Source organism: Myotis yumanensis, unplaced genomic scaffold (genome assembly GCF_028538775.1).
Source record: "Myotis yumanensis isolate MYYU_CA2020_CCGP unplaced genomic scaffold, mMyoYum1.0.hap1 SCAF_1, whole genome shotgun sequence".
Taxonomy (NCBI): domain Eukaryota; kingdom Metazoa; phylum Chordata; class Mammalia; order Chiroptera; family Vespertilionidae; genus Myotis; species Myotis yumanensis.
Genome location: NW_027223752.1, coordinates 176,022,040 through 176,040,099, shown reverse-complemented (window position 1 = coordinate 176,040,099; position 18,060 = coordinate 176,022,040). Strand labels below are relative to the sequence as shown.

Below are 18,060 nucleotides of genomic sequence, written 5' to 3'. Positions count from 1 at the left end.
GGACCCCCCCCCACCCCCAGTGCACTAACCCATTAATTATAAAATCTAGTTAATTATAAAATCACGAATGGGGAACAATGCCCCTGTAATTCTGGAACCCAGTTCTTCAATCATGAAAAGTGAGAAGAAGTTTTCTGTATAATGAATGCAATGCCCATGATTTTGATGGGATATTTTCAGTTTTCTGGTAGAAACTTATTTTTCTGTAATTTTGTTGTTTATTGAGACATTTTTTGATGGTTAGAGCCTTCTGCCTCTAACCTATGCCTTCATCATTGAAACATATGTCTTTCTTGTTCTTGATCCTCCTGAGTTCTTTTTAATTAAAATATATCTAATTCTAGTTTATAGGGGTGGGGAGGGGCAAAAGTAGGTTTACAGTTGTGAGTATGCAAAACAGAGTTAATTCTTGTGTTATTATTTATTAATTATTGTATTATTTTCCATAGGAACAAGTGTAACCCTACTTTTGCCCCACCCTGTATTTTAAACATAAAAAAGTAGAAAAAAAATAATGAAACACTTATGCAATAACTTTTTTTTTTTTTTTTTTAATAAATCTTCACCCGGGCATATTTTTTCCATTGATTTTCAGAGAGATTGTAAGGGAGAGGGGGAGAAAGAGAGATTAGATAGATAGATAGACAGACAGACAGATAGAGACATCAATTGGTTGCCTCCAGCACACTCCCTGACTGCGGCTGGGGATTAGGCTTGCAGCCCAGGTAAGTGCCCTTGACAGGAAATCAAGCCCACAACCCTGCAGTGTGTGGGTCAATGCTCTAACCATTGGGAAACACCGGCCAGGGCTCATATAATAATTTAAGGTCACCAGATGTTACCAATTTGTCTTATTTTATCTGGTCTTTCTTTTTAAAACAAATACAGTGTTGAAGATAGCCCTGTTGCATTCTCTTCCCTACTTTATTCCCCATTATCCCTGGCAGAGGTAATCAGACCTGAAGTTGGTATTTATCTTTCCTGTATATGATTTTAGAAATTGACTCCATGCGTGTGCAGCCACTGCAGCACATAGGGTTATGTTGTGGGTTTGGAGCTGTTTTCTCTGACTCTGCTCCCTTGTGAGTGTCCATCTCTTCTTGCCAGCCTTGTTTCTCACCCCTCCCCAACCCTCAATGGAAAAGGAGGGGGTGGGGCGCTGAAAGTACCCTGACCTTTTCTGCTTCCTTCTTTGCTCTTGGGCCCTCCTCCAGTTACTCCCTACCTTGTACTTGCATGCTCTGCACCATCCCACTCTACTTGCTATCTCTCTTTCTCCCTTTCTTCTCGGTGTCCCAGTGTTCAGTGAGTTTAGTTTCTGTTTGTGGCCTTGAAGATTACGAAGCTCAGTTTTTCTCTGTCCTTATTTAGGACAGGTAAGATCATGTTTCTGAAAACCCAGGAGAGAGATGCAGGGTAATTACTTTCAAGTACAGAAACCCTCCTGAGGGAAGAAGAAGCAGAGCTCTATGTTTTGGAGGATCTGATGTTTTATAATATCAGATGTGAATTACAATTATCATGGTGGTTGTTTCAATGTAGTTCTAAAGGCATTTGCCTTTAGGTTAATAGTAATCATTTGCAAATTAATTTGCTTAACAAAATTCTATTTGTCCTCTGATTATCAGTAATATCTCATTTTATGATCTATACATAATAGAGACTTTTACATTTATCCTTAAATTATCCAAAGTGAACTTTACTGTAAACAGTCCTCTTTCTTCTTTCATTTAAAGTATATAATTTGCCTGCCTGGTGCAGAGCAGGCTGTGAGTGGAGATGGATCAGTGCTCTCCTCTTTAGGGACAGACCACCTGGTTGTGACAGATAGTCAGGGCTGAGAGGAGTTTACCGTCTTAGGCGGAAGACAGATATTTGTACAGATACTACAGGTGAGCATATTTATTTGGGTACCGTGAGGAAAATCACCTAGGGTAGAAAATCACCAAGGTGGAGGAGGGACAGTCGTACCCAGCATTCCTAGCCTGTATAGGAACTGGTTTTGGGGGATTTGCTGGCCATACACAATCCTTGACTGTATGTTCTTCAGAGTTTGAAGGTTTAAGAGCTTAGAGGTGAACTCTATATAGTCTGGCCATCACAAATCTTGACTCTATTATAAGATAACAACTAACTTTCAGTTTCCCACTGATGTTTCAATGTCACACATTCCATTAGCTCTTCCTGACCTCCCAAATACAAATAATGCATTAAGGAGCTAAGAGTAAGAATGGAAAGGAGTTGCCTAAAATCTTTATCAGCTGTGGTCAGAGTATATCTTTGACCTGAATGCACTCCTGTGGGGCCAGTGCTAAGATGGTTTTTGGTTTCCTTTTGCAGTAATGTTCTGGAACATAATTTAGGCTCTTTGCTGTCTTTCCATCTGCAAACCCTCAGGTTTGTTTCTCTGCATAGAACTCAATTCTGTAGCTAGGGTCACCACTGTCTTCCTCTAATGATTCATAATTATAAATTATAACACACACACACACACACACACACAGAGCACATTAATGAAATCCTACTGTGTGCTCACAGGAGAGGTGTCAGTGGAGAGACCTTACTTTATAATTGAAGGTGGAGCTTTTGCAGCATCTTTTAAATCTGATATTTTCCCAGTTTACCATTCAACCTCTTCTCAGCTCACTTGCCTTCCTCACCATTTATGACTTAGGTACACAAATGACATTTGTTATTATACCATGTGGGTAAATACTAAAAATTTATGTTTTAACTTCATTTCCTAGTCAGAAAAGAAGCCAGAACACTAAGACTTACATTTACAGATGATAAGCAATACCAGCTATTTAGGGTTTTTTTCAGTGTTATAAATTTACACTTTAACTTTTATTTTAGGAAAATAAACTCCATCAGTCAAAGCTCCTGGGAGATCACAAGGGGCCTATGGGTACACTTGTGCCATGTCTGCTGCAGTAACTCTAGAGTGAAGATTTTAGCTGGAAGTGAATTTTAAAAGGTTCAGAGAAAGAAGCTTTGGATTTATAAGTTTTAGTAACTGTAAACAGTTTTGAGATCTGCAGAGGGGCATTTGCTACCCTTTAAATTTTCCCAAATGACAATACGTATTTTATGTTTAGAAGACAGAGATTGAGGCAATAAAATCAAGCCAAGAAGCTCCCCTCCCCCCAACAAAAGGCACTAGTGTTTTGGAAAGCCTGGTATTGCCTGTGACTCAGCAAGATAAAGGTGATGTTCCATATTTCTAACTCTTTTCAGTGTTGAGGAGAAATAACATGTCAATGCTTGAGAGTCAATGGAGTGTGATGAAAAAAAACAACAACAAGAAAAACAAACAAACAAACACTTTCTTGGGAATCAGGAGATAGGCAGGTTTATCAAAGATGTCCCCCAAACTTCAATTTAATGAATTTTTGTACCTTTTCTGTTTTATAGTTTCTTCACCCATCAGCACTAGGGTTTATTGCTCTTCTTCCTAGTTCTATTCATTTCTATTGAGGTAGTTCTTGTTAAACCTACTATGTGCATCCTCCTGAGCTGGCGGCAGTGTTATGTCTCCTTTAACCATCAACCTGTCAGGCAGTGGTCGTTCAATCACTTTGAAACATGGGTGCAGCACTGGGGCCCCAGCTCCCGGCACGGAGGCAGCGGTTCTCCAGGCCCAGCCTGCAGACTGGGGTCCGTTCATCACAAATTTCCTTCCAGTCTACAGGAAGAATTACAAGTGGGTCATGTTGTGAAATTTTCATAAAGATAAAGATATTATATTCAACTAGTGGCCTGGTGCACAGATTTGTGAACCTTGAAAGCAAATTGATTAGAATTCCTGGTGCTGCCGCAGCTCGAAGTGCATCTGTGGAGTGTGTGTGTGTGTGTGTGGCGGGGGGGGGCGGGGTGGGGAGGGAGGAAAAAGAAAGAAAACTCACGCTAGGGTCTTCCGGCTCACAGAGCTGGCTCCAATGCAGGGATTAATGCAGATAGTTCCGGGTGGTGGCTGGCAGGGCGGGACTGGAAGAGATGGGCCAGGCATGCCCTGGAGCCAAACTCCCATGGTCCCTTCCCGGCCCCCAGCTGCACCTGGGGTGGCACCTTGGCTCGAAGGGCATCTGCAGAGAGAGCAGGGACCCTCCAGTAGGTAGGGTCCCTCGGCCTGGCCTGTGGGGATCGGGCGGAAACCGGCTCTCCGACATCCCTCAAGGGGTCCCAGAGTGCGAGAAGGCACTCTGCAAAGTTGCTGTCGTACAGGGTGTGGGACCCAAATGCAAGTGTGAAGTAAATCAGATTCAGGGCCAACAGTGCCCAGCAGCAACATAACCCACTGCCGAAGGAGGAATTTCGCGGCCCCTCGAGGGCCCCCACAAGGAACTGGGCTCCCTCCTCTCTGGTTCCAGGGTGCATTACCCGAGAACTGCCACTGCCAAGTCACTGCAGCTCGGCAGCTCCTGCATTGAGCGTCTGCCCCATGGTGGTTAGTACACACGTCATAGGTACTGGATGGTGGGATGGTCACTTAGCCTTTTATATATATAGATTACTCCTTCCATCCTTTTATGCTATTTGATTCATGAAATGTGATAGTAGAAAGCTTTTTTAGGTCCCTGCTTATCAAAGGAAAACATTTACAAGTCTTTGTTGGTTCTCTGTCCCCTTTCCCTTTTTTCCTTGTTTGGCTATCTAAAAGCCTCATAATACTTGGCTTAAAAAATACTGCCTCAAATAATCCAATTTTGTATTGCGTAATTCATTTTTCAGAAGAAAGTTATTGAAATACGAAGGAAAGGGAGATATTTTTTAAGCATTTAATTTACGTTTAGCAATTATGTAGCGTTTATATTTGACCTAGTGGTAATGCAATCTTGTATTCTGATTGTCATCTTCATTGTGTTTTTACCCGTGAATATTTAATATAACTCTTGGCCAGAAATATTTTCCAGGAAACGGTTTTCTCTGAAGGGATACCTTTTCCCATCTTCCACGAAAGCCCTGGTTCAGGAATCACCTTGATTTGACACTTGGTTCTCTCCAGTACTGACGGTGCTCTGCTTTACTTTTCCTTAGCGATACAAATGAAGTTGACATACCACCCAACACTCGTGTTGGCACCAAGCGCTATATGCCTCCAGAAGTGTTGGATGAGAGCTTGAATAGAAATCACTTTCAGTCTTACATCATGGCCGATATGTACAGCTTTGGGCTCATTCTTTGGGAGGTGACTAGGAGATGCGTATCAGGAGGTAAGTACCAGTGGTACCATTGGGCTACTACAATTCCTTTTTTTTTTCCTCTCTCTTTTTTTAAATCCTCACCCGAGGATATTTTTCCATTGATTTTCTTAGAGAGAGTGGAAGAGATAGGGAAATAGAGAGAAACATCGATGTGAGAGAAACACATCAACTGGTTGCCTCCCACACGCACCTGGGCCCGGGCCCGGGAGGAGCCTGCATCAGAGGTATATACTCTTGACTGGAAGTGAACCCAGGATCCTTTGGTCTGCAGGCTGATGCTCTATCCACTGAGCAAACCAGCTAGGGCCAAATCCTTTTTTCTGATCAGAAATCAAAGTTGTCTACAAAATCAAATTTTGTCCTTTATTTCTGTTGACCCAGTCATAATCCTCCTAGGAAATAATACTTCACATTATAGAATTACCTTTGACTGCATTCTTCTCTCCACCTATGACTGAGGCATCTCTTCTAGGCACATTGTCAACTTCCTCTGTCTTTTCGAAGATCACCCTGTTCTATTATATGTATTGTCTCACTTCTCTCTTGAACTCTTTCTCCAGCCATTGCTTTATCAAGTTAACCTCCTTCTCTACCCCTTCCATCTTCTTCTTACCAATCTGCTGGGCCCCCTGCCCAACTCTAGTGCCCCATTTCCTGTGGCTTCCTCTGCTCAGATGAAAAGACATAACTGTGGGGTGGGACACCCATTATTTAACCCCCCGCCCTACTTCTTAACTTTCTACAATACTTACTCATCAAGCAATTTGAAAACATCAGTTTTTATCAAAATGAAATTAAAGCATAAGAATATTATTATTGGTCATGGTAATCTTTTTACAAACATAAAGTTTCCCTAGTAAGACTAACTAAGGAAACATCCTTAAATATTCAGAGGTGTTATTATTGCTTGTAGCATTGTGTCTACTGCTGCATAATTTGTCTTTTAGTAGATTCCAGCACCTTTCAGTTGAGGAGCTGAGTCTGAGGCTCTTTGGTATCAAGTATGTTGTTTATGGTTCTAGTCATGGTTGTGCTTGATAAGTAAATCCTGGTACTGCTGCTCTTCCTCTTGATGGAGGTGAGTTAAACTCACCTTCATGAAAATTGGAGCTTGCCCAATATTCTGAAAGTGTAGCCTACAGTTAACTAGTCCTGGCACTTGTATCTGTAAACCTTTGACAAGTTACTAACTTTTCTTTCTTTCTTTCAGTTTTCTTATCTTAAGAGGGAGATGGATTATTGCACTACCTCAGGGGGTTGTGAGGTTTTTGTGATTGTAAAGAGAATTAACATTGCCTGACCCATAAATAGTACTCAATACATGTTAGCTGTTATTTTAAATTTTCACTTTGGTTGGTAAAGCCTTAACTTACATTTAGAATCCTATTGAAATATAAAGGAGAAATAGTTAATCAATAGGCATTCATACTTCTGTAGCAAGATCATCTTCAGTGGTACAGTGCCTTCTAGTCACTCTAGAGATTCTGAACTTCTCATTAGCTTAAGTTGAAATAGAGCACATCCCCTCTGAAGTGAGAGAACTCTTTTTGGTCCAAAGGAAGTTAATGTAGAACATATTTCTGATTCAGATATTGAATAAATCTCCCATCATATTATGAAGAAGAAAAGGAGCAACAAAAACATAAATTAACTAACTGCCTATGCTTTGATTTTGTTTTGTAAAGAGGAAGTGAGCATGTTTTTGAACAAAATGTTTATACTTATTTAAGACTAGAGGCCTGGTGCATGAATTCATACACAGGTGGGGTCCCTCAGCCTGGCCGGCAATCAGGGCCAATTGGGGCTGTCTTGCCCAGTCGTGATTGGGGCCGGCCAGCGGCGGGGAGGGACCGCAGGAGGTTAGCCAGCTGGGGGGAGGGACCCTCAAGAGGTTGGGACCATGGGAGGATGGCCAGCTGCAGGGGGTTGGCTGTGGGACCACACTGACCACCTGGCCAGCTGAGGGTAGGGACCAAGGGAGACTGGCCAGCCTCAGGAGGTTGGCTGTAGGAGCACACTGTCACCAGGGGGCAGCTCCTGCATTGAGCGTCTTCCCCCTGGTGGTCAGTGCACGTCATAGTGACCGGTTGATTGGTTGTTCAGTCAACCGGTCGTAATGGTCACTTAGGCTTTTATATATATAGAGAGAGGTTTATAGGAGTTGAAGGAATAGGATAATATAAGATTACTTTTCAAATTATGTTTCCCTGGAAATCTAAAGCAATTAAGGCAACAAGAAGCCTGTATTTGAAAGCCTGTGGTTGGAATATGGGCAAAATGATTCTTAGCTTAAAAACAAGCTGGGGTACCCTGGCCAGAGTGGCTCACTTTCTTGGGTGTTGTCCCATGCACCAAGTAGTTGCTGGTTCATTTCCTGGTCATGGCACGTGCCCAGGTTGCAGGCTTGATCCCAGTAAAGGCCAGGAGGTAGCCGATCAATGTTAATATTTTTAGGTGTGTACAATTCTCTAAATTTTAAATATAGAAGAATGCATTCTTATGATTAAGCAGAAAAAATGTAAATGTGACATTTTATTCAAGTAGAATACACTGCCAAATTTATTATGAGATTCATAATCTCATATTGCAGTAATAGAAATGATCACATATTATACGTATGAGTTTGGAATGTGTCTGCCAAATTTGCATGGAGATTTAATATAGATTTTAAAAAAATTTTGGCATACAGGAGCCTTTGTAAAATTGGAAATAAATTTGAGGTGCTTATTTTACTTAGCTTTTGGAAATTAGAAGAAAAGGATTGAAGACCTAAAGTAATATGTTTCTTTGGGATTTTCATTCATTTAAAAATTAGATTAAGTGTCATTTGGGAACATTTTTTTTTTTAAGATTTATTTTGCTGTTTTTCAGGCTTGTCTTTAGTACCGACAGAACTTTTTTTTGAAAACAGTTTGTATGTTAGAATTTTATTTCCATTTCACAGAAAAAAAGTGTAATAGTAAAACCGTGTTTTCAGGTGCAGTGGAAGAATACCAGCTTCCCTATCACGACCTGGTGCCCAGTGACCCCTCTTATGAGGACATGAGAGAGATCGTGTGCATCAAGAAGCTCCGTCCCTCATTCCCCAGCCGGTGGAGTGGCGATGAGGTAAGGTTCCGGGAAGCCATGTGCTATAGAAATTTTCCCTTTTTGCCAAAATTCCAAATATTGATTGCAGGAGTTCTTATTCTTCTTTGTTCTGTTGGTGATGATAGTGATGCCTCACTGTGATGATTTATATGGTGCTACGTGTAATGTGGTAAATTGTTCCTTTTTTCCTAACTTGATTTTGCTGCTTCCAAAATATATTGAGTGGGTTAACATTTAGCCATCATAACAGGTAACATTATTTCATTTATTTGTGATGTCCTGACAATGGCATAAAGGCTCTATTTCTCTCTGTGTGTGTTTTTGTTTTTATTTTTATTTTTTACTTTTTAAAAAATTCTTTATTGTTTAAAACAGTGGTTCTCAGCCCTCCTAATGCCACTATCCTTTAATACAGTTCCTCATGTTGTGGTGACCCCCAACCATAAAATTATTTTCGTTGCTACTTCATAACTATAATTTTGCTACTGTTATGAATCGTAATGTAAATATCTGATATGCACGATGTATTTTCATTGTTCATGACCCACAGGTTGAGAACTGCTGGTTTAAAGTATTACATATGTCTCCTTTCCCCCCTATTGATCTCTCCCAGCCATTCCAACCCCCCAGCATATGCCCTCACCCCGCCCTAGTGTCTGTGCAAATGGTTTGTGCTTATATGCATCCAAAAAAGTCCTTTGGTTGACCTCCCCACCTCCCCTGCCTTCCTTCTGAAGTTGGATGGTCTGTTCAATGCTTCTATGTCTCTGGACCTATTTTTGTTCATCAGTTTATGTTGTTCATTATATTCCACAAATGAGTGAGATCATGTGATATTTATCTTTCTTCAACTGGCTTATTTCGCTTAGCATAATGCTCTCCAGGTCCACCTATGCTGTTGCGAATGGTAAGAGTTCCCTCCTTTTTACAGCAGCATAGTATTCCATTGTGAGGATGTACCACTGTTTTTTAATCCACTCATCTGCTGATGGGCACTTGGACTGTTTACAAATCTTAGCTATTGTAAATTGTGCTGTTATGAATGTAGGGGTGCATATATCCTTTCTGATTGGTGTTTCTGATTTCTTGGGATATATTCCTAGAAGTGGGATCACTGGGTCAAATGGGAGTTCCATTTTTTGAGGAAACTCCATACTATCTTCCACAGTGGCTGCACCAGTTTGCATTCCCACCAGCAGTGTAAGAGGGTTCCTTTTTCTCTGCATCCTCACCAGCACTTGTCGTTTGTTGATTTGTTGATGATAGCCATTCTGACAGGTGTGAGATGGTACCTCATTGTTGTTTTGATTTGCATCTCTCGGATGATTAGTGACTTTGAGCATCTTTTCATATGTCCCTTGGCCTATGTATGTCCTCTTTCGAAAAGTGTCTATTTAGTTCCTTTGACCATTTTCTGATGGATTGTTTATCTTCCTCTTGTTAAGTTGTATGAGTTCCCTATAAATTTTGGAGATTAAACCCTTATCAGATACAGTAGGTCCTTGGGTTACGTCAGAGATCCATTCCTACAGCGACATAACGTGATTTTCACTGTAAGTGGGAACCCGCTACATAAGCACCTACGTCACTCACACGGAGCACATACACAGCAGTAATGAAGTGAAACAGTAAAAAAATTTAAAAGAAAGATAATTCCTGACCTTTACTTGTGGTAAATCAATAATAAAAAACATAAAGCACATAATGCACATACATCGAAATGATGGAATTTTTTTAATATAAATAAATGGGAGATGGCAACGTAACCACGAAACGATGTATGTCGAGTCCGATGTAACCCGAGGACTGCCTGTATAACATTGGTAAATATGTTCTCCCATGCAGTGAGCTTTCTTGATGTTTTTTTTGATGGTTTCTTTTGCTGTGCAGAAGTTTTTATTTTGATGTAGTTCCATTTGTTTATTTTCTCCTTAGTTTCCATTGCCCTAGGAGCTGTATTGGTAAAGATATTGGTATGGCATATGTCTGAGATTTTGCTGCCTATGGATTCTTTTAAGATTTTTGTGGTTTTCCCGTCTTATGATTAAGTCCTTTATCCATTTTGAGTTTATTTTGTCTATGGTGTAAGTTTCATTTTTTTTGCATGTATTTGTCCAATTTTCCCAACATCATAGATTGAAGAGACTATCTTGACTCCATTGTATGCTCTTGCCTCCTTTGTCAAATATTAATTGAACATAATGGCTTGGGTTGATTTTTGGGTTCTATGTTCTGTTCCATTGGTCTATATGTCTGTTCTTGTGCCAGTAACAGGCAATTTTGAGGACAGTGCCTTTGTAATACAGTTTGATATCTGGTATTAAGATCCATCCAATTTTGTTCCTCTTTTTTTTTTTTTTTTTAGGATTGCTGCAGCTATTCAGGTTTATTTATTTATTTATTTATTTATTTTTATTTCATATTTGGAGAGTTCTAGATCTGTGAAATATGCCATTGGTATCTTAATGGGGGTGCATTGAATCTATAGATTGCTTTGTGTAGTATGGGCATTTTAATGATGTTGATTCTACCAATCCATGAACATGGTATATTCTTCCACTTGTTTATGTCTTCCTCTATCTCTTTATTCAATGTTCTGTAGATTTTCGAGTATAAGTCTTTTACCTCCTTAGTTAAGTTTATTCCTAGGTATCTTAATTTTTTTGTTAGAATGGTAATGGGATTGTTTTTTTAGTTTCTCTTTCTGTGAGTTCATTATTGGTGTATAAAAAGGCCATCTATTTCTAGGTGTTAATTTTGTATCCTGCTACATTACCGAATTAATTTATTAAGTCTAGTAGTTTTTTTGATGGAGTCTTTAGGGTTTTCTACGTACAATATCATTTCATCTGTGAATAATGACTGTATAACTCCTGATTTTCCAATTTGGATGCCTTTTATTTCTTCTTGTCTGATCACTATGGATAGTACTTCTAGTACTATGTCGAACAGGAGTGGTGAAAGTGGGCATCCCTGTCTTATTCCTGTTCTTAGGGGATATGGTTTTAGTTTTTGCCCATTGAGTATGATGTTGGCTGTAGGTTTGTCATATAAGGCTTTTATTATGTTGAGGTATGTCTTTTTCTGACAGGGCTTTAGGTGGGGGTGGTGCTGTATCGCTATTTGGTACTGAATGGCCCCTATTCAAACCAGTCCCTGAGGGCTCTGCGGGGCTATTCAGTCTTTATTTCCTTTGTAAAGCTCAAGGTGTAGGCTGTTTATGGCTGTATTAGCTCTCTTGAGGCAGCTGGGAGGGGCTGGCTCTGCAGGAGAAAAATGGCTGCTTAGATTTGGAGGGTCATGAACTCCTGATCACCTCTCCCTGTCCTGTTCTCCACTGCCTCTTCCCAGACTCCACAAATCTGCACCTCTACCTGCATCGCAGCCTCGGGTGAGTGTTTGCAATTGAAAGTCCCATGAACAGGGTTTAGCAAATTAAAGCAAAGACAAAACAGAGGCAAAACAACCATGTGACTGCCAGTTTCTCTCCCCCTGGCACCCCGTGGCTCAGGCAGCTCTTCAGGCCACCCTTCTGGGCGCAGCCCCTCATGGCTGTGGACTAAGATCTAGATTCCCCAGCTGCCAGCACCCCTGTGGACTTCCTTTCCACAGTTGGATGTTACATCTGTCCCCAATGGACACGGACTTGGTGCAGCGCAGTTCCTTCTGGACCCTCTTGGCCCGGTGGTCATGCATCTCTTTCCAGCCCAGATCCCTGATTCTACCATTCTCCAGGCGTCCTCTGCCCTTCCCGCTGTGAATTGTCTCACCAACTCTGTCTAATTCTACAATTCAAGGAGGATGTTATTTGACTCAGTTGCTCCCTTTATCTACTCTGGAACAAGGTGCAGGACATGTCTGCCTATTCAGCTGCCATTTTTCCTCTGTGTGTGTGTGTGTATGTGTGTGTGTGTGTGTTTAAAGCATCATGAGTTTTTCTCCATGAAAAACACACATGCAACATTCTCACATTTTGATGAGAGAAAAGATAGGCATCTGAAAAATGCCATTTTCTATATAGAGAAGTGATACAAGTTGACCTAGTTGAGATGCCTGAGGATGCTGTGGATCTTTGTTAATAAGGATGAGGAGATGTGATTTGAAGGAATCCACGTGCAACAAGGCTGTAAGGGTACAGTGGTGAAGCCTAAAACAGGTCTGCAAAGAAGCTGTGCATAAGGAGGAACTGAGTGGGGTGGGCCTTGCCTTCCCTGACTCATCTGCTCCACATCCTCTCCATCCATCCTCTAAGCTTGTATACTCACCAAATCCTGGAGCGCTCTGGCAGGCTGGGTACCTTCAGAGATGCTTGAGCATCAGACATGTACCAGAGCCAGGGCAAACATGTGGGCAGAGCGCTGTTTATGAAATAATCCTTCACCGTTAAATGCATTTAAAAACAACCTTTGGATCTTTGGTTTTATGCTAAATCATACATATGTTTTCCAATGAGCTATGCAGAAAGCTTTATGAGATGCTGGAGTTACCTTCCTTTGAAGCTGGTTACAGGCACTGGTATTACCCCAGATTCCTTCACTGAGGATTTCTAATGAAGTGAAATTGTGCTTTCAACAGGAAGACCAATAATTTATGTAGGAGAAAGTTTCAGCCAGGCCCCGCACAGGTCATGCATCTTGTTAAAAGTGACAGTGTGATGCTATTATTGTAGCAGACAGCTGCGACTTAGGAATAACGGTGTTTGTTTGAATAGTATGGAAGGAGATAAAAGATTTAAGCTGATCAAATGTTATAAACAAACCGGGAGTGTGGAGTGGAATACAGACTCCCTGAGTATTTTTGTATGTATTTAATGCTAACTTCAAAGACACTCTTCTTCAATCAGCACAACCACTTGCTTACTCCTATCAGAAGAATGTTATGAAAATCTGTCTTAGTCATTGAAAATTTGCATGAAAAAAGAAGTGTTATGAAACATGGTTTTAAAAGGAGCTTGTGAAACTCCTATTCAAACTCTAGGAACCCAAAATTAAAAGCCAAATATCAAGGGCCAGCCTGGCACATAATAAATACATGTCTCTAACGCCACTCCCACTTTTCTGTTTCCCTCCCTGCAGTGTCTGAGGCAGATGGGGAAACTAATGACCGAGTGCTGGGCTCACAATCCCGCGTCCAGACTGACAGCCCTGCGTGTGAAGAAAACACTTGCCAAAATGTCAGAGTCCCAGGACATTAAACTCTGATTTGAGGGGGGGAAAAGAAGACAAAAGAAAAGTAAAGAAAAAGAAAGCATCAGTGGAGAAAGCCAGCTCTTCCTCTCTTTGCGGGCAGAGTAGAAAATGTTCCCGAAGCACCCACAGTCCAAGCCTCGAACAGCCCTGCTTCCAGTGGGTTCAGTGTCACCACTCGGGGAGCAGCGTGGACAAAGGCAGAAGTTCCCAGAAACAGGGATCCCTTGTGTGTGGCGGAGGTTGAAACCGCTCGGGTAACTTGTTGAAGACGTGGTGCACGTTGCTTTCTAAGAAAGCCCTGTATTTTGGGATTGCCCCCTCTTTTTATTTTTTCCTTTTCAAAAGATGCTTTAATTTTGCCAAAATATAACAAAGAATTTAGATGTTTTAAGGTTGTTACTATTCTAGTTTAAATAATAACAATGAGAGTTCTTTGCAGAAATTCTGCTAGAAAGGAAATTAAAATGGTTTTTTTCATTGGTAAAATTTTGTTGCACTCTACACACCAGAAGACAGTCTGTGAGGTTGGAGACCACAGAATGGAACTGTCTGAACAGCCCGCCCCTGCCTGCTCTGACCACTTTGGCCAGCCCTGCTTGGGGGGCTGCCACAGCAATGTGAATGCACCTGGGTACACATACCACCTGTCTGGGACCCGCTTGGGGATTCCTGCAGGTGACCTTTTGCAGCTTCAGAGGATATGGAACAAATGAAGATTTTGTGTGATTCTATTAGAAGTCAGTGTCAGTGTTCTTCAGAACCACTTTGTGTTTCTGATTCTGTTAGGTATCTCTTTCGTGGTCAAATCTCTTCCTTTTCATTAAACATAAGCAAAGCTTTTTTTTTTAATGTGCAGAGAACTGACCGATGCATGCTTTTGATCCCTCAAATGAAAGGCTCAGTGAAATTGCCATCAGTTGAGTTGTTGACCACACCCTTTAAAATAGAGATCATGGCTCTTGTGTTGTGAGATGCCTGTGTTAGTAGGGTAGAGGATGGGGTTGGAGGTGCACATGGCTTGTTTCCTATGTATGCAGAGAGCCGATCACAGAAGCCTGAGAGTAAACGATGCACACCTTATTTTGTATAGATAAGACCAGCTTCTTTTCATTATTGTCTGTGTCTTGTGTCTGAGTTAAGGGAAGGAGAGGAAGCATATGTCAGGTTAATGTAACTAAATTTTAATTTAACAATAGATAACTATATCCTCCGAATGGGACACACAGGAGAGTTAGTGGGAGCCACAAAGTATTCCGGCTGCTGTGATTTATTTTTCTAGAATAGATATGGATCCAGCATGTACGTCATAAGTGGTAATTTCATATCTTTTATCTATTTTATTTTATTCTCATTATGTTCAGTTCACTTTTTAATTTATTATTTTTGTATTCTCTGTGGCACTTGTGCAAAACATCTCTTCACCCACTTAATTCTGCAGAGTTTTCACTGTTGAGACACATGAGTCCAATCATGGACAGGGCCAACATTCCTGAGCAACAGGAACATCAAGTTCAAAATTGTACACATCCCCCTCACCTGTACTCATTTACATGTTCTTACTATGGTTTTCCTTTACTTCGCAGAAATTCTGTAATTTCATAAGGAATTGGGAAATACTTCCTCCCTAGTCTTAAAAAAAATAAAAAATAAAAGGCATTCCTTCCAGAATCCTGCAGAGGGCAGTGTTTTATAACACATTTGCACCACTTGGTGATTGAAGGATGGACATTTTTTGAAATTTTGACAGCTGTATGAAAAATGAGAAAATATTTTCCTCACTTCTGAAGTCGGCTTGCAGCTGGTGACTTGTTCATTCGGAAAACACCCTAGAGCAGAGAGTGACTGTGAGCTGTGCTTAACAGTCTGAGAGAATCATAAGAAACACAGTGTTCCGTATTCAGCATTGACTTCCCAATGCTTCATAGCCACATTTTGTTTGTAACAAAGAAATAACTTGGTTTTTAAAAAGTTCTTGAATATGAACAAAATTTGTTTACCATAAAGATTAAAAACAGTTGGCTCCAAATAGAATTTTAATCAGAATGCTGCTTCTGGTGTTATTAGAAGAACCTGAATGGCAATGTAACGGTTCCTTTCTCTTGTGTCAAATTGTGTTCTGTGTGATAGCTTAGAAGGAATATGTGGCTAGAACTAAGCGTGATAATCATCTGAGCCGTGGAGAGAAACTTCATTACCTCTAATCAGATCATCTACAAACAAATAAGTAAACATTTATGTCCATAACTGGGAACATGTTTTGTTTCTTGATTTTTTTCTTAAATTTAAGTGCGGTTGGACTTCTTAGATAAAAATGTGTGCTCTTTTAGGTAAGTTTTTATACATGATAACTGCAAATCAGAACATTTTTGGGGGAAGTGATGATTTGAAAATACACTTGATTTCTAGGGAGGTGTTGGTTCCAATGAAGAATGGCAGGAAACTTCTTCTATCTTATTTGTTTAGTTGCTTTGGAAAAATCAGTAGCTTACTTTCTAATTCTCAGTCTGATTTACTCATTATGAACATCTAAAGATTGTTCCTGAGGTACTTCAAAAGACTTATTTAGTTAGTATAGTCTTTCAATGCAACAAGAATTTATTTATGAATAGATTTTTTTTTTGTCTTCACAAAATTCATCTAACTTAAGGAACCCTAAATTGTTCTTAAAGAGACTACCTACTTACTTCCAAATTATCTTTTTTTATTTTTAAATTTCTAGTAGCTCAGAAGAAGTGAATTGTATTTTGTTTTACCTTTCTATAGAATAAGTGGGGACCTGGAAATTAATAATGTAGATGATTTCCTCTTATCAGGACTATTTCAAAGACTAAGATTTTCTTCTAGTTGCTCCCCCAAAGGAATCCTAAAATACTAGTTGCTAGCTAATATAAGTTTTGTATGCTAAGATGTTCGGGTTTATAGTTTATTATGTGTATATATATTATATAAATATATATGTTTATATAAATATTTTGTTCAGTTTGGAGTCTGGCACAACTCCATTTTGTGGATTAGAGAGTAAAATATTAGAGATGATAAAGTACTAAATGAAACATAATATTTATTTATAAAAGTGTTGTAGATTGTTAAATCATAAGTTACAGTGCTACAAACATTGTGAAGAGACAGGCCTTTGACCTCCTGGAAAGCACTGTTCAAAAGTGACTAGTGACCATTCTTTTTAGTATCAAGACATAAAGCATCTTAGAAAACATGCTAAGATTTTATTTACAGGGAATTCTTTGTTTCAGTTGTTGTGTAGTCAGGTATAACAAGGACCGAATAACAACCAGAATTCACGTTCCTAGAGTCAAGCATATTCATTGGAAGTTACAGTGTTTTATGTCGCTGGTCTGTTCTAGCTCTCCATGTTTGTAGTTGGAAAGGCACTGAAAGAAGTACAGTTTTTAAACTTGAATTGTTCTGTGGTTATATCTCCTTGGAAAACTCAGTCACAAAGCAGTGGAAACGAACAAAATGGCATCCGAAGTGATTTAATTTACCCATTATGATTCCTCTTGTAAAACAAAGCAGAAAAAACAATGCCATATTTTTTTTTTTTTGGAGAAGAGTTGGCAATAAAGAGTTTTGTTGTCTGTTTCAAAAGAAGACTCGTTGTGTTCTTTTGGGGAACCAGTGCCTTATTGAATTTGTATATACTGTAATTATTCAGGACTAGGGAACAAACAACTGTATTGTATTTGTTACAAATTGTATATGGCTTTGTTTGAACATTCCCCCAAATAAAACGGTTTCATTCTCCCCTTGGCAAGAACGTGTCTGTTATCTGATTGCTGTGCCTTTTTCTGACGTTGACACTATCGCACTGTATCACAAGGCAGCCCTGAAGAGTGAGGCAGGTAAGTGCACACACCTGGTGGCAAGGGAGCAAGAGCAATGGTCTGATGGCTTCTGTTTTCTGTGTAAGTAGGAGACACGGTCATTTGCTGAGAGTGAGAAGAAAGGTAGGAAGTCAGTGGTTTGAAGAAGTGAGAATTGTACTGTGGAAAATGACAGCTCGATGGTGGTGGGCGACGCTGAGGGCCCGATCAACATTGATGCTGTGGCTGAGTGGCCGGGAGTGTGGCCTCTGGACCACCGGACAGCCTGTCTGTGACTCCTGCTTACTCATTCCCTTGGCTGAGTGACAGTAGGCTCGCTTCTTCCCCTCGAGGATAGGAATCACACTAATATCTACTGCATTGAATCTGAAGATGAAACGGAGTGATCCATGTATCAAGCATGAAGTAAGCCCGCATCCATCCAACGAAGCATTAGCTGTTGTTACAAATTCATAGTGCTACTTATCCATGTGGTTTGAGGATTTCATTTGTCTATCAGCAGCCCAAAGGGTAGGCATGGAAGTGGCAATACTTGGATTCATTCAGGGTAGGGTTTATCAGGCCTGTGGAGCAATGGGTCATAGAAAATAAAGATTACTATCATCTGACATGGTCCACACTAGGGACGGGTTTAAAGAGGAGCCAGCTGATGGGTCAAAGGACCGGGAACCCTGAGGGGGGTGAGTGGTACATGAGCAGTTTCTGAGAAAGTGGCTGTGGTCAGAATGAAGATTC

General features: G+C 40.3%; 1 protein-coding gene across 10 annotated transcripts in view; it reads left to right on the top strand.

Annotated features, from left to right (window-relative positions):
* The window catches only part of BMPR1B (bone morphogenetic protein receptor type 1B), a 373,138-nt gene extending 355,889 nt beyond the window's left edge, over positions 1–17,249 (top strand). For all 10 annotated transcript variants that reach the window (XM_070392526.1, XM_070392498.1, XM_070392490.1 and 7 more), the window contains 3 exons: positions 5,038–5,213; positions 8,182–8,312; positions 13,370–17,249. In XM_070392526.1, coding sequence (XP_070248627.1) covers positions 5,038–5,213; positions 8,182–8,312; positions 13,370–13,495 — 433 coding nt within the window. In that variant the 3' untranslated portion in view covers positions 13,496–17,249. The remainder of the gene's footprint in view (positions 1–5,037; positions 5,214–8,181; positions 8,313–13,369) is intronic.
* The last annotated feature ends 811 nt before the right edge of the window (positions 17,250–18,060 follow it).